Raw genomic sequence first — 17,595 nt, 5'->3', positions numbered from 1 at the left:
CTTCTGTTATTTTGTTTTCAGGCTTTTATACAAATTCACTTCAGTCATCACACATTGACTTCCAGAAAGACTGGGACAGAAAGGCTTAGGGAAAATACGTACAGTAAGAAAGTATATAAATCTAAAATGTGTAAATACTGTCTCACTTGCTGAAAGATCTGTCTGCTACTTAGAGTTCTTGGCCCACTTTGCCTGCTTTGCAACTCCTGCAAAGTTGCAAATCTTGGCTGCTTTGGTGTTCTGTGTAAATGATGTTGTATCTGAGTATTCCGTGTGAGTATTCTGTACATGTTAAATTCTTCCTGAAGTAATGTGCTTTTATTTTAAGAGTTATTGGCTGTTACTCTTTGAATATGTTGTGTGTTACATAATACCAACTCCAAGTATTAATGGTTCTTCTATGTTTCTAAGATTTAGTGGTCACATGAATTGGATGTTAAGTTTAAATTTAAAAATGTAAGTAGTGGTTCCTTGATTGCTATTTGCAATTGCTTCATATGTATACACTTCAAGTGAAGTTTCTTGAGTTGCAGTAGCAAAGAACGCAGCATTTATTTGAAAACATGGGAATTGATTAATATAAAGTAAAATAGTCAGTATCTTTAGTATGAGAAAACACTCCTCTAAACTGTAAAAGGCTTTAATTGCATCTAAAGAGGCCTGCGTGTGATCTTCAGTAGAAAAGTCTATGTAAATTATTTGCCAGTGGTGGTCTACCAAAAGAAACCTAGGAGACAAGGCAAATCAGGCAGTTGGAGTTAATTAGTGTCGTGTGTGCACAGTAAATGTAGAGAGGCTTAAGAGCCACCAGCAGTACTGTGTGATGATATTTCAAAATAACATCTTTGGAAAATAATGGATATGGCTCTACAATGTTATTTGACTGTGGGATCTGCAGAATTAACGGGTTTTTTACAGGTCTTACGAGAGCTTGCAACAGAACAAAACGTGGTGTGTTATGTTAAAGGCAGATTGGTTAAAAATGTTTTTTATTTGGGAATACATAAAGATAAAACATCAATAACAAGTTGTGGTAACAGGTAGAAAAATGCACTTTGTTACTTCTGCTTATGTCAGTTTATTCAGACTGTTCTACCTGTGTAGGATTCAAATTAGGGACAGTTTTTTAAAAGGTGCTGTGCAGTAAAATCTAGTGACTTCCCAGTAATAGAGAAGAGCATGAATTCTGAGGCTTATATGGGTTCAGACCTAATTAGATTGGTCTTCAGCTTTTCTGGAAAACTTTTGTGTGGGAAGAAAGTAATTCTGTATTTTTGCTTTGTAGATAAGGAGTTTGAAAAATGGAATTTTCCGTGGTGTTGTTAAAAGGAAATTATTTTAAAGCGAGTGTATGAAGTATATAATCTTCAGCCTATAGGAATTGTGCACTTAAAAACAAATCAGTGTAAATTATGTATCTTTCAACACCGATCAAAAATATCTAATCTTGGAGATGAAAGTATGCCACACTATTTTCTTCTCCTGATGGCGTATCCAAAACAGTAAAAATGATGCATTGCTTAAAAATAAAAAGAAATAGTATAAAGCTAAAGAAGGTACTTAAAAAAGGAAATGCAGTTTCTATACAAGTTCTTATTTTACTGTATTAAATACTTAATGATGAACAATACTATGCGGTTTAGCTGTTAACCAGAAATGGGTGAATTGTAACTCCTGACCGCTATCAGTTTTAAAGTAACTTCAGTTGAAACACTGGTTGAAAATATACTGAACCATGATATATTCATCATGATGTGAATAATGAGTTTCAGCATTATTCACATCATGATGAGAGAAAATATTTTATGCAGATAGTTATTTGTGTTGCCTCAAAATGTCAAATTTCTCGGTACCAGCCTCCTAGGAGGGGGAAGAAGCAGGGAGAAAAAGCCTGGGGAATGTTGTTAGGATTTTTTTGCTGTGAGGGATGGTGAACTTGCATGTCTTCCCGGTATCGGCTAATTTAAAAAGCAAATTAAAATACTGTTTCTCTGTACAGTAGCATGATATCTGACAGTCAGGTCTGCTGTGTGCTGCGTCACTTGTTGAGCCTTAGTTCTTCCTCTTCGGCAGTAATAGAATCTGTGTATGGGATATAGGTGCAGATTCTCCACGCTGGCTCCAGCTTCCCTTTCAATATACTAAATTCCCTGATAGAGCTACCTACCGTGTTTTTTTGTTTTTAACATGGAAAATACTCAAGTTTGCAAGCATATATGAAAAGGCTTACATGCACAGAGTAGTTGCCAGTGACCGGAGATGATATGGCCTGACTGCTTTGCAGAGCTCACCAGTGAACTTTCAGTGCTGGGTTTTGACTTGAGAACAGCATCGAGTTTCTGATCCCTCACCAGCAATGGTATGGAAGATTCACAGGTTAAGGGAAAAAACAGTTGATGGAAAAATGATCGGCAGGTCTTCAGAGAAGCATTCTTTAAAGGAGGGATATGCTAAGGTGGATGACTTGAGCTGAAATATATTTGTCATTAATAATCCCAGTCAACTATAGAACATGCAAGCTTTTGTTAAATTTACTAAAACATATAATTTCAAATTGATACCGAAATGGTAATAATTTTCTCAGTATTTTAGTCGCTTCATTTTTACCCTGTAGACAACATTGCACCTGTGTTAATAAGCACAGTTCTTTCAAAACAATAATACAACCAGTAATTTAAATATTATATAAAAATATATTTAATTGCCTTTTCTTTTTTCTTTTTTTTTTTTTTTTCTGTTATAGGGCAGATTATACCAGAAAGAAGATTTGTAGAAGCAGTAAATAGTGAAGCATATCGGTATGAAATGGGTGACTTTCCAACAGAATGGGAAGGTAAATCTTGAATATTTTTGGTTTATTTTAAAATAATTTTGCCATTGCCGTTTGGTATTTTTAATGGAAAGCCTGATTATGTGAATAGGTTGTCTGTTACCTTTCACATTGAGCAATGCAGGCTTTTGTTTAAAAAGCATAGCTATTGTGAATTCTTAAAGCAACCCCTTTAAAAATAGGATAAATTTTGTTTAGGAAAACAGTATTTAATAAAAAATGTAAATAAAGCCTGTTTGATCATGACTTTCTCCTCTTAAATGGGAAAATATTTGTGCCTGAGGGGGGATCTGGTAGCATAACCAAACCTAAATGTGTTAAAGTTCCTAATTATGCCTTCACGGCATTTTTTGTAGGTCAGTTGCATTATTGGTGGGACAGTGATGGGGTTTTTTGGGTTTTTTTACAGTGGCATTTGGTTTCCTACACTCTTACTTGCACCATCTTGTAGGGAGTTGAAGAACCTGTTAGTAATTAACCATTTTTTCCCACTTCTATTGATGAAAGTTTTGTCTGCAAATTTTGGACATAGAAAGAAATTTAGGGAGGCTGGAGCTAATCCTAGGGATTAGCTGAGCAGCCCTTGGAGAAAGAGAATGCAGAGAGGCAGAATATAATGGTCCTTGAGGCTGTAGGAGCTGGAGTTAAGTGTGGCTTAAAATCCAGGACTCTAAAGCATAAGCAAGGAACCCCTGAAATAGTAGATAGAGTCTACCCATCATTCAGCATATTTTGGGGGAGAATAGTATCTCAGCATCTCCCAGAAGTTGGTAGGTTTTAAGTAAACAAACTTAAATTTCAAGCAGTGTGTAGTTAAACTGTGGAATTCCTTGTCCTTGAATTTCTGCTTGCTTGGAAGTTTGCATGGATTCAAAAAGTGATTAAAAGAATTTGTGGAAGAAAAAGCCTTCCCAGACACAGACGTTACTGTCATATAATTCGTCAATGAGCTGCAAATTAATAGAGGCTACAGTGTGTTTTGAAGAAATATTGCAATATATTTATTTGCTTTACCTCATTCTCTTCCTTTTGCACTCACTGTTTGCCCCTGAGGGAGATGGTACTGAGCTAAGAGAAAACTTTGGTCCCCTTATATACCTTCATGGAGTTAGTAGAGAGAGATGAAACGTTCCCATCTTGCATTTTATCATTGTCATTACACCGATTCCTATGATTTTTATTTGTGATCAACTAAGGCTAATATTAACAGCTAGAAGTTTCTCAAAGTTGTTTCAACCCTATTAGCAGCATTTGCCAACTGTGACGAAGCCACAGTATCAACAGCTTCTGTCTTCTACTGCGGCAGTACCCACAGTTGGCTGGTACATCTTAATCTTGTTGCTCCTAGTTCTTTACCAGTCCAAGATAGACATCTGAAGAAGAGCAGCAGCCTGATAGGCTTGTCCTTACTAAATCATCTGGTGCTTGGAATGGTATCTACCTAATCCAACTATTTGAAGTTCATCCAAAAGTTCTCCAGCCACTGCTGGTCATCTAAGGCTGTGTGACTGTCATTCAATCACTCTGCACCATAAATATTGAGAAGCATGTATAAAGCCTCAGGTAACTGCTCTGCTGTGAATGTATTCTAATCTAAGACCTGCTGCTGCCTGTTCAGAGTCAAGAAATGCAATCCAGTAGTCTCTACCTGCACTTTGCTGGAATTAACAGGAAATAACATGGACAGTCAGGCTGTCTCAGGTGGGTGTGAGCTAGTCACCCTTTCACAAAGGGCCTAGACTGGTTCAACCAACTTGCTGTATGAACATGTTCCCTAGGACTGCTGCACTCAGTGTAGCACTAAGGTGCCTGCACCGTATCTCTTTTCAGAAGCCTTAGCACAAATCCGTGTGACTTGATAGTATGGTGTATGGGCGGGTACAGCTGTTTGGAAGGATGCTTTTGGCATCAGTGCAGGGACCTTGGAGTCAAGGGACAGGTACCCTGCAGTATGGACTTGCCTAAATAGATGCAGCTGCCAGACCGTTGATGCACTTTTGCAAGTCAAGGCATCTTATTCAGGGTTTTTTAAAGAAAAGAAAATTGACCATTCCCATTTCTATGAGCTGCATTTACACTTTTAATGCTTAACTTCCTCATCTTAGTAACTGCATTTTTTTTTTCTTGGAGATTTTGTCAGCACCGAAAAGAAAGGATTCACAGAGAAAAGGAAAATACAGTATGCAGATAGGTAACAGCCTTTCCCTCTTAAGTACTGAATTTGTCTGGAAAGAGAAAGAAAAGATACATGCATCCTTCTTCCCCTATGCATTCCTTAAGCAGAGTGGGTGTGTAGTGCATGTTTGTGACAAATAAAGCATGGGAATTACACAAAAGACTAACCTGTATTTTTTTTTTTTGTCCAGTGCCAATTTCAATATTACAAACAGTTTTGTGGAAGTATAACGTAATTTTAAAAAGCCAAACCTGGTACTTCTGCTGTTGGTATAGAGGCTGTTCAAAGAACTATTGTGCCTTTGCTGTATATTGGGGTGCGAATTACGGATGTGGGCTGCTCTGAAGTTCATTACTACTTCTTTTCTGCCTCCTGTAAAATGCAAAATTCTCAATGAATAAGAAATGTGAAAGAATGGAAAGAGTAGAGTTCAAATAATACTATAGAAGCCAGTTATCTGAGTGGGAACGGTTTAATTCAAGGTTTTTAGACACACTTTGCTGAAAGGCTCATTACAATTCTCTCCCTACTTTTTCCTCTTTAAAATTGGTCTAAAAGTTTTCCGGGCCCACAGGACCTGTGCTGAACTTTCAATCTCTATCTCCTGTCCAGACTCTTAACAATTTCTCAGTGCATTCTTTCTGTGGGTGTTCATTTTATAATTCAAGCTGCCATGGATGGTGATCATTCCAGCAAATAGTCTGAGACTTTGCAGAAGGATTCTAAAATACTTGCTGTTTTCTCTGAACAGTGAAAGACTAAATACAAGGTTAGAAGGCTATATATTTCTTATTTCTCTTTTCTCTTGGAAATTTTATGGATATTGAGTGTTGTAAACCCTCTCTGCTCGGCACATGCTTACATCTCCAGGGGCCTGCTCTCCAAATCCTGTGTATGCACTTTGACATCTTTGGCCTCTCTGCTTCAGTTTTGGCTAGTTCAGCAATAGCAGTCTCCTTGCATAGCCTTCTCAAGCTTTTCACTTCAGGGACTGTGCTGAAGTTTGTTGCCTTATTTCCTCTCCTTTTTCTTGGGACCTGCAGAGAGCTGCTTTACCTGTGCTCCTGTGCTATCTTTGTTCTGTCAGGACTCAGTTTTTTGGTTTGTGGATAATCCTTAACGGCCACCTGATTTAAAAGATGTCATTCCAGCACCTTTTCCTTCTCCTTGTTTCCCTACATCAGTGCTGTGTGACTAGAAAAGAAACCTCTTGTGACCAAAATGAATAAAAGTACTGTCCCTGGAAGTGCTTCGGGGCATGAGTTATCTAAGGAGAACTTCCACAAAACCAGCGACAAAGGTTTGTTTAAGGAGTGGGACCAGACTGCAGTGAAATTTGAAGAGGGTCTGAATTAAGTCTCATTGTTTATCTAAGGCATCAGCATGGACAGCTGGTAAACTAAGTGGCTGATTTTGATGCTGTGTTTATCAAGTTATAAACGTGTATTGATATAACTGAGACTAAATAGAAAGCTATAAAATAAGTAGAAAAACCAATCGTCCAGATTACAGACTCAGTCTGTGCAAACTGTTGCTCAGGCTCTGGAGAGGATATTTGTGGGTTAGTCCTGAGGGTTTACTGAATACAAGACAGAGAGGGCTTACTTCTGAAGGGTTTGCCTGGAATTTTTCTCTTGGAGGTGTTAGTTTTAAGTGCTCCACAGGATTAGATTTCCTAAGTTCTCAGACCTGCGAATTTTCCAAAAATCCTGAATGTCCATTGAGGCTTTTTTAAAATTGAAACATGCTCAATATTCAGAGAATAGAATCATAATACCTTGTGTTATCCTTACGCTTAGCTATTTGTACACAGAAAATTAAGTTGATTTTAATTTTAAAAATCCAAAAGTATGTTTCCTTTTGTACTGTAGTTTTGAATTTAGAACATAATCCTTACACACAATATTACCTAGTTTTGTTCAGGTGCCACTTGTTTTATTATGAAGTGGGAGTGCATATGTCTCTTTTCCCTAGGCAATAAGGATGCACACAACAGATAAAGTTTCTGTAGTGTTAGTTCTGAATGTTCACCTACTGTAGAATGTGTGGTTTACCTCCTAAAGACTTGTCAACAGTGCTCCTGAGAGGAGATCAGTATTTTTATGTACCTATAAATATTCATGAGATTGCATGCTTCATGCAGCATTTTATTACCCATCCATTCCTAGTGTGGGGTTTTTTTTGGTTTTGTTTTTTTCCTTTCCTGGTAACATTTAGTGATTAATGGGAATCTTAATTTGCAGGCTCACTTTTACACTCATTACAGTGTTTTAAGTGCTAGTAGGAGTCTTAAAGTTCGATGAAAATCTCATGCATACTAATAAGAATGCAAATGAGTGCTGATGAAAGAATTCGAGGGTCTCAAGGTAGAAAATGTCTGGCTGTCTTAGAAAATTCCTTTCAGACAGAAGTAGCATTACTGTGAGTACAGAATGCAGGAATTGTCATCCAGATAAAATTAGAAGCAGCAGCGTAATGATTTTGAAATGGAGGCAATGATTCACTTTGCCAAATCTCTGGGGGACTTTGGTTGCAGTCAGTACATACATGTTACCTTCTCTACTTCACCAGGTTTAGAACATCTTGGCTGACAATGGTGAGGGCATTTTGATTTGTTAATGTAGGGAACGGGGGTGTTCATATGGAAATCTTCTCTAGCTGTAACTGTCACTGGACACTTTTTAATTAAAAGTGAATGCATTTGTGCATATGGTGTTCAAATAATATGTAATAAGGCGCCTACCTGCCTTATTTCAACAAGTATTTAACTGTCGTGTAAATTGGTTCAGTAATTTAAACGTGCATTGACTAAAAATGTAATGAAGAGCACAAAGAAAGGTGGGAGAGCTTTTCCTTTGCTAAATTATGTACACTGACTGTATTTTTTAAAAAGAATGCAAAATGTCTTAATTTCAAGATACCTTCTACTTGGATTTTGTTAAAGTTAGTGCTAACTCAGAAGTAAATCGCTGGTTTTATGTTTGTATACATTCCTTTTTCCTTTACCTGTTACCATGAATTTCTCTTATTCCTGAGTTATGAGGTGTTGGTGGGTTTCTGAATCTTGTGTTGGATGCTCAAGATATTTTTGATAACTTAAAAAAAATTGAAAGGCTTTTTAAATTTTCTGTCTAAAAGAAAACCACCTCAAAACTGGCGGGGACTAAATACATTTGAGTCCTTCTATTCTTCTCCCCAAAGACTGAGGAGTGGTCAAGTGATTGCTTTTGAAAGACTGATAAAACTATTAGACACTAAAGTACAGTATACTAAAATATACTCAAATCAGATGATATTTTCTTGTTTTTAATCTTGTATCTTGAGCTGTGCTTTACATAGAGTATTTCAGAAATGGATTTGCACACAGGGAATATTATCTATTAAAACTAACTAACTTCATTTTATGGCTATAAAGAGATTTTAGTAAATTTTGTTACGTATTTCTCCCTCAGCTACATAGTGGTGAAGGAATCTTTCATTAAATAATGATTTTCTAGTGCAGCTCATTGGAGATGTTAAAATGAATTTACTTGTAGTAATTTGGGAAATGCTTTGTGTGAGCAAGTTTTATTTAGAGTTAAACTGAAACAGATTTGTAGTTCTGACATTTATTAGAAAGAAGGAAGGTCGATATCTCCTGTAAAACCATGCATTCAAATGCTTGCTATAGCTGGAGAGGAACATGGCAACTTCTGTGTGCATTATTTGTGTTATTAAATAGATACAGTCTCATAATGGAATGTTTGGTATAAGAAATATTCCTAAATTAAGGATTGCTTTGTTGCTTTTGAGTGTTGGTACTAATTGAGATCTATTAGTGAATGAAAGCATGTTGTGTAGTGTTCCTTACTTCACAGCTTCTGTTCACAGGACACATGTCATTGTTTTACCCTCCACTGTTCTGTCTGTGGCATGTTAAATCGAGGCAGCTAATTAAATGATAAAATCTCTTAATAGAAGCATTCCATTCATCTGAAAATAATTAATCAATGAACTGTCTAAAAGTCCCATCTGCTACTGAAAGAAAATCTACTGTAAAGATTATATTTCAGCAGTAGTTTCTAACTACAGCTTTATTTTTGTAGGATTTCAAATTTTAAGAATTTTGCTTTAAGAATTACTAATTGTAATCACTTGAACTTAAAATGCAGCTGGTGTCTTTTTTCAGTATTTTCTTAATACCAGCAATTTCAAAAAAAAAAAGAAAAGAAATTTTTAGGTGCTGAGATCTGTGGAATTGAAACCACTGGGTACCGTACTTCCATGTGACAGAAACAAGGCATGGCAAGGCAAAAGATGATACTTTGTTGAAAGTAATCCCTTTAATTCTGAAGGTTTAAAACTTAATTTTTTATGAAACATTTTTAACTACTCCTTTTCCTTTTTTTTTCCCAGCTGTATCTTTTATTGGTTAGTGCCTAGTATATATACTTCACTATACCTGTCAGCTCTACCACTTTCTTGCTTTCCTGGTTGGTGTTGGAACTGTTGCTAAGTACAGACAAAGATGACTTCTGTCAGGAGGAGAAGTCTCATGTGCCGTGACTTCATCTAATACTGTTGTTGCTCCTTTTACAAAGAGTGTCTGCAAGGCTGCCAGCTGAGAAGTGTCAGTCATGCCAGTTTAGTCTGATCTTGCATTTGGAAACCCTCATAAAATCTAGAGGTTTAAAAGTGCTACAAGTACATACAAAATGTTTTCTAGTTTTACAGATTTAATAGAAAATATCTTAATTGTATTTTGGATTATCATAATGGGTTGGTTTTCCTTCCACTAACATAAAACTTTTGCAGAAAGGGTGATCTTGACTGTTCAGTGCTCAGTCACTTCTTTACAATGGAAAATTTGGGTCTAATCTTTGTTAGGACCAAAAGACTGCTTAGAAGAGCTGGCAAGAACTGCTTTTAAGAAAAGATGTTTGAGAACGGTGTTTAAAAGACCACATTTTCAGAAAGTGTCATCTGATAGACAAGAACCAGAAGTGATACCTTGCTTTGTATCATTACAGGTATTCTACCATTAACCTTGAGCTGTTGGCCTTGCCATCAAGGCTAAATTCCAAGCTATATAATGCCATTTTGCCTCTCTTAATTCTTTTCTAATTTCAATGGGAAGCTATTCTTCCTAAGCCACTTTTGTAGTGCTGCTGAAGCAGAGTGGTGTTGGTGTTTCACTCTATGTGTAATTGCATTTTCAGCAGTGAGGTGACGTTATAACTCTGTGCGGCTTTTAATGTTTTGGACTTGCTGACTCATTCCCTAGTTTCCCTCAAAACACAGCACAGATGGTATTAGAAAATTAAAATTTGGAGTAGTTCCTTCTTAAAGCATTTCTGAAACTTATTGACAGCTACAGGTCAGACCAGGAATTTGGGCGAAAATGAAGATGTCATTTTTGCTCTGATTTTCAAGCACAATAACAAAAGTCCTAATTTTCTGAACAAATGTACAAAAGAACATTTTGCCATGTCTTGGCACGTGGAACTGGCTTTCCTTATGTTTGTCCTTCTGTTCATTACTGGCCACTTGCATTCTGCTACTCAGTCATTTGAAAAACATGAGCGGAAAAGACAAACGTCTACAAAATATACAACCCAGTACTTACCAGTTGTGTGGCTTGAAAGGGCATGAAAAAATGCTTGTGGTAGTGATACTCTTAAAGTGATGGATATCACCTTGTTCACAATCAGGTGACCTGTGTGTCTAAGTAATGCCTGTAATAGCTGGAACTATCTTTAGTAATTTACTGACTGAATGAAGACCCCCGATGGAGTGATGCTTCTCTGTCTGCAGCAGGGTCCCTTTGGATTGCTGCCTCCAGTCAGTGCCACACGAACTCTCAGTGTCTGCAATGGGAGGGGGCGTAAGTCTATTGATTTTGGTTTGTAGTGGAAAACCTGAGCCACAGGACAATTGTCATTGCCACTGCTTTCATTCCTCTGCTGTCTTTTTCAGCATGAACTGACCGAGGTGGGGGGAGCCTCCCCTCAGCTGCAGTACTTACTTCCCCCTGGACACAGTGGGTGGTCCCATGCAGCCATGGGACACGGTGCAGTCAGGGCTCTGCAGCCCTGCAGTCGGGTTTGGAGCTGTCTTGCATCCTTGTAAAGGAGTTCTGGTTGGTGCTGACATAAATAGGGGTTTGGCTTTAAAAATGCATGAGGCATATACAGACACCCTTTTTCTCCAGAGTGTTCAAAGGCTTTTTATACTTTTCAAGCGGTCATCCTGTTGTTTTCTCAGGGTGAGGCTCAGCTCTGTATAGCAAGCTCAGTAACAGGCCAGGGCCATAAGCCCTGCTTTTTAAGCCCTGTTTTGGCAGCCAGGGTGGTAAGTAAACTGTGCCCAAAGTCTCCTCACAGAGGTAATTTCCCACCCTACCCCCACACCCCTTCTTTCTGTAAGGACTGAGATTGACACAGGACATCTTTATGTTTTGGGAAATGATACAGCTTGCCAGGTTGTAGCAAATTCTGCTGTAATTTTTTTTTGTGTGTGTGTGTGTAAACATTTGCTTTCTGTTACAAATTCAATGTAATTTTGAGTTTTAAAAATCTTTGAAATAATACATTTGATTTTTATTTCTTTTGCAGCATGGATAAGAAAAAGAAGAAAGGATCCTCCCACCATTGAGGTGAGACAGATTAAGTGTCTTCCAATGTTCAATTGTTGTAATGAAACTACAATAATTTATAGTGGACTCATCTGTGTGGTAACTGGTCACTTCTGGGGGAGAATTTAGTATGTTGCTTGCCTAATTGATGAAATTATACACAGACTGGATATCTAACACTTAGGAAAAAGAAAAACAAATGGAAATATAAGCTGCAGTGTTCTTTAGCTCTTATTTTTATCGATGTGAATGCTTTAAGATGATCTATGTAAGTTCTTTAAGGTGATCATGGCCATTCAAGAGTGTAACTAAACAAATTCGAAAACAATTGCTGTGAGTTTTTAAAATAGACGCTCTCTGTATTAATGCAAGGGTTTTTTCATGGTAGTTGACATTAAAATGCGATTTCAAGTCCAGTTGCCAGTGGATTCATCAGTATAGGAAAACAAATGGCACTAACATTTTACAATGCTGATGAGATGGGAGAGTAAAGTGGTTTCTAACGAAATGAAGCAGGGCAATATCCCACAGTCTGTTATGCTGATGAGTTAGCAAAGAGTGGAACAAGTTTGACTGTTGACCTGTGTATACAGACGCACAGGTATACACTACTTGTCCTGGAATTGTATTACAAGTTGCTAAGCACCAGCTAGGAATGAGTAGATGAGGCATGGTTTACTGCAGAGGATTCAAATCGACACCCACAGAGGCAGGTACTTGAGTTGCATCAGTAGGAATAACCATGTTGAATTCATTTGAAGCTATGCTGGCATGCTGTAGCCAAAGATTTGGTCACTGCGATCTGGAATATACTGGTTTGTGAAAAGTTGTCCTGCCTGCCTGTGTTGTTAAGATGACCTGGGGAAGCTTGTCAGCTGATGTTTGCAAGCTGTGACTCGTTGAAATGAGCTCCCATGCAACTCGGAGCTTTTCAACTGATTCTCTCTGCCTGTGTTTTTCACTTGCCACTGAGGTTTTATGGATAGTAAGGACTATAATACATCCATGAAAGGAAGAAGTTTAATTTATCCTCAAAGCTTTTTAGGATTTAAAGCAAATTAACACAGTTTTCTTAGCATTAACATTTGAGGAAGTATTAAGTGTGATTTTTTTTATGTTTTTTTCATTCCCACCCCCCAGCCCACAGTTACTTGTGCAGAAGTGGTACTCTCTAAGCTTGAACCTATCTCTGTTAAGTACTTCAGACTCATACTAACTGTACACATACAACTTCTGTTGTTGAAATTACCATCTCGTGATACTTGAAGATGGGGAGTGTTGCATATCTTTTGTCCTATCATTTCCATGAGCCAGACTGTCATAATTGTGCTAAGACAAACCTGCTCCAGAGAACACGTGCAGCCTTGGTTTTGGAATTGGTGCAGTAAAGCTCCTCCTGGTGCTGGATTTGTTGATTCTGTTTCAAAATAGGAAGCAAGAAGTCCCCTGAGGTGAGAGAACTGTGGATCTGTAGTGTTAAGTATTTTACCTTCCAGAAAAAGCAACGTATGGAGAGTGGAAGATTATTGGGAGTAATGATACATTCAGAGTTACAGGACTGCTTATAACTTCAGTTTCATGAGGTAATAGATCTAAAAAATAATTTAGCAGCTAGGTACTTTACCTGCAGGGCTGCGCATTGACCTTAACAGAGAGAAGTGATATAACAGGAATTTGAAAAGTAGTAATCTTTTCCTTTCAAGGAATCTCTTGTTTTTTCTTGTATAAGGAAAGGTAGTTCAAACATATGTACGTTAGAAATCCATACTAGTATTTTAAAAATCATGCTGCAGTCACATTTTAAGTATGTGACAATGCAACTTAAGTAATTTTTTTTCTGTATCAGTTTAAGGTGATACACATGATATAGTTTTCTCCTGATGTGAAACTGTTACACCAAAACCCCTTATATTTATAATGATACTGCAGTGTAATTATACTAGTGAAGTACAGCTAGAGTATTGTTTGGTCCCTGTTTGTAGGACTGATTTGCTTTAGTGCTTTAGCTACCTGAACTTTACTAGCTGCTATTCTGTCTTGTATTCCCTTTTTGACAGTAATGCTGATACGGTAAACTGGGGTTTGACAGCTATGGAATGAGGGAATATTTGTGACCATATTTCATGTTGAAACCCCATATAACAAATCTCTTTGTTCTCTCACATTTTTCTCATGAGACTAGACTATTTCTGAAAAAAGATGCAAAGCTCACAAATTTTGCATTTTTGCTTTAATGACATTTTGCTGTCAACATCATATTTCAACACTGCAAAACAGCATTACAGTTCCTAAAGCATAAGCTTCTGGAGCTGTGCCTACGTTCCTACCTTTGTGGTCTGTAATACTGCTTTTTTTGGGGTGCCTTTCCTTTTTTTCCTGTCTTTTGCCCATCATCTTTTTCTTCTTTCTAGTATCAAATTTCATATGTTAAAGTTTATTAAAATTTCTATTCCCCTTCTCTGCTCTGTTTGCCCACCATACCCCTTTAGTATTTATGTTTGGGTTTTTTTATGTTTGTCCAACTTATCTTTCATTCAGCTCTCAGCTGTGGGTGATAGAGATTACCAGCCTGCTCAGGCTATCAGTATCATGATATGCTCTACCATCAAACTTTAACTGAAATTATTGCAGAGAGATGGCTTCACAAATCAGCTGGATCTTACTGATCTTACTGACAGCACTGCTGACCACATTTGGGGAACCGGTGGCTTGGTGAATACTGTAGGCCAACAAATGTCATTCATAATCATTATGACGTGTCAGTCACTTCAGTGAGAATGAACGTGTGTTGTCCTTCTTAACATTGGTCACAGCAACAGAGTCATGACACCAGTTAAATCTGTCGATGATATTCTTAAGACTAGATACTCTTTTGGGTTCAGGCCATTCTTTCTTCCGCAAATGCCTAGCTGATCTTCCCCCCCCCCCCCCCCCCATTATAGAGCTTTCATTTTCTCACTGAAGATACTGCTTTACATCTCTTTTTCTTTGGATTCTGTTTCTTTAATGGAAGAATACTCCAGTGACTTCACAAGACAACTTGTTCAATGCTAAGTATTTCACATACTTCACAGTTTCTTTTCTGCCTGTTCCCTCACTGCATTTTCCCTATTTTTGGAGGACGTCACTTGAACTTCCATGTACTGGGCTAATCATGACCCAAGAATGCTGCTCATTGCCTTGGTTATTTCTAATTTGACCAGTAACTTAAGGCATGTTAGTGGCTGGAAGCCTTGGGTTTTAAAAACCAGCTTCTGGGATACTGGAAACAGTTGGTTGCCTTTTGATTTTATTACAGCTTGAAATATGCCAAGTCTCAACTCACTTATGATGAGGGTGATAACTTCTCAAATGAATGCAGACCAAGTTGTTTCTTATCTTGAGCTTGAACATACTCTGTTCCTATGGTAATCAGAGAGTCCGTCTTGATAGAGTTTTGGATCACATCTGCACCCAGTGTAGGCATGCATGTGTATATAAACATTCTGCTTTATAACAGATGAGAATATGAGCTTGTATATATATTTTTTTTGCATGACTATAGCATTCTGTCCTCTGTCCCTTTGTATATAATTTGTATGGTAATGTATGGTTGGCTGAGGAAAATTTGTTGTTACCTTTATTACTGTGCAGCTGTAAATTGTATTTTAACCAATTTAACAAGTGATGAATAATGAACTAGACTATTACATTTCTTTATTGTGTATGTAGCAAACTAGATGCATGTAGCATGTTTTGGGGCAAATAGGAATTGAATCCTTGTCTAGAGAGCTTACAGTTTTAAATTAATGAAAATGTTTTAAAGACTACAAATATTAAAATACTTTTAATCAAATGCGGTTTTGTGGAAGCAGGCTTAATAATTTGTCACTTTACATGCAAGTTAGTTTACCTGCTAAGCATTAGTGTTTGTCAGAATTTATTAACAAAAGTCATCTCGGTACATAGCAGTTGTTTTATAGGGGTGGTGTTCCGTCCATGCAAGTTATTTCTTTGACTGTTCCCTTCCAATCTTTAAGCCATAGTCCACTTTCAGTATGGCTCATCAATTAGGTTGTAAGGTAAATGGAAATGTGCTGTCTCGCATACACTCCTAACCCCCAGTTTTCCTTCTGGCTACAGATTTCACTCCTTACTTCACATGGCATCTTTATGTTTTGGATCTTTCACACCTGGTTGCAAAGGAAAGAAAAAATGTTCTGGAGAGGCAGGGGGGAAATCCTGCTCTTCAAGACTCCTTTTTTTGGGATTATGTTGCTATTCCATCACCACAACAGAATTCCCCAAATTCAAAAGATGTTAAACAATGTAACACCTGTAGGACTACTGCGGGTATATCTCACTCTTCTTTTGCACCCTCCTGAATTTCAAGCAAAGCTCTGCTAAGAACTTCTGAGACTTCTCAGCACTTTGTTGATAGGCAAATTTGCATGGCATTCACAAGGCTTGCTGCATTCTACATCTCCTGTTTTCGTTCTGGGTCACACATAAAAGAATACTTTATTTAAAATTTCAGACAGCATTATGTATACTAATGAAATTAATTTTCTGTTGGTGCAGCTCCTAACTGAGATAGTGGCTGCATACGTAAGATAGTTATAAGCTTTGGTGATGGTGCTTGTTTCAGTGGAGTGTCTATATCTATCTGTGTCTCATCTTTATGTGATCAGTGCATATGTAACACACAGCCAGGTTTTCCACCACACAGACAGGTGGAGTCGTATCTACATTGGTTTAGCTATCTAGTGTCCAAGATACATTGTGTCTTCAGCTTCCAAACCTGGACAGAACTAAGAGGTGTATTTTTGAGGGTGTAGCAAACCTTAAAAGTATCAGGCATATAGCAAGTTTTTAAGCCTTTCTGTGCCTAACTTCTATTTTATTTCTGATTTCGGAGGTTATCAGATTTGTAGGGGCTTTTAAAGATTCCTACTGTCTGTAACATAAGGGACCTGAATGTATTTAGAAGTCTAACTGTAGGATTTTCCCATGACAGACCTTGTAGCTACTACGCACTACTTCTGACAAAGTCCTGAGTTTCAAGAGTTTCCTGGGTAATGTGATGTTCTTTATGGCCGTGTTTGTAGAATGGAAGTAGAAATAAAGTTACAGGGTGTCTTGGGGAGCCAGAAAATGCGTGACTGAAAACCTGAGAAGGTTCTCATGGCAATGTCTAGAGAAACTGGTACAGGGAGAAATGTGGTTTCTCTCTGAACCTGCCAATGTGATACCCTGCAATTGCTAGATGTGTACCTACAGTAATGCTGTTCTGTGAACCCAGATCTTTGTACCAGAAGTCACTTGACTGTTAAGCTACATGCTGCTTCCTCTGTAGTGCACACAGGGCTGCATAACTGCAGGTATTTTCAGTTTGAATGGAAACCTCACTGTTGCTTTCTATACATGTGTACCTATGTTAATATTTCATGGGAAGTAAAGTAGAATTGTGTGTTCCTTTAATTAGCGCCAAGAGCCTGAAAATAGTTTGAAATGGGGGGGGGGGGGGGGGGGGGCGACCCACAAAAAAACCGAAACCAACAGCAAATGACTGCTTTCCTGAGGCATTACGTACTTGTTTCACAGTAATAAAATTCGATGGCTTCTGAATTGCGCAGTTGGATAGAAGGTGAAATGTTAAAAAAAGAAACTTTTTGTGACAACCCCTGTCTTCTTTTGAACTATTTCTAGCATTTCCATAGTTACCTGTTTTGACAAACTCCTTGTCAAGGGAGGAAAAATATACTTCAGTGAGTTGTAATAAGGTTATGGTTTCAATGGGTGTTTCTCCCTCCTCCCTACCCTGAATGATTACATTAAAATTACGTTCTGTTTGGTTGCTACAATACATACCCACTTTTCCCATTTATTTGATCATAAGTATTATTTATTTGAGAGATGGTATGATCAAAACTAGGTTCAGTCATGGAGGTTACTTTACACAGAATTAGTGTTCCTTTAACCAGAATGAGATACAGC

General features: G+C 37.7%; 1 protein-coding gene across 1 annotated transcript in view; it reads left to right on the top strand.

The window, feature by feature from the left end:
- The window catches only part of NDUFAF2 (NADH:ubiquinone oxidoreductase complex assembly factor 2), a 69,016-nt gene that overhangs the window by 45,119 nt on the left and 6,302 nt on the right, over positions 1-17,595 (top strand). Inside the window, exons 2-3 of the mRNA XM_040580256.1 lie at positions 2,744-2,833; positions 11,600-11,640. Coding sequence (XP_040436190.1) covers positions 2,744-2,833; positions 11,600-11,640 — 131 coding nt within the window. The remainder of the gene's footprint in view (positions 1-2,743; positions 2,834-11,599; positions 11,641-17,595) is intronic.

Source organism: Falco naumanni, chromosome Z (assembly GCF_017639655.2).
Source record: "Falco naumanni isolate bFalNau1 chromosome Z, bFalNau1.pat, whole genome shotgun sequence".
In the NCBI taxonomy this organism is placed as follows: domain Eukaryota; kingdom Metazoa; phylum Chordata; class Aves; order Falconiformes; family Falconidae; genus Falco; species Falco naumanni.
This window is presented reverse-complemented; position numbering and strand designations above follow the sequence as displayed.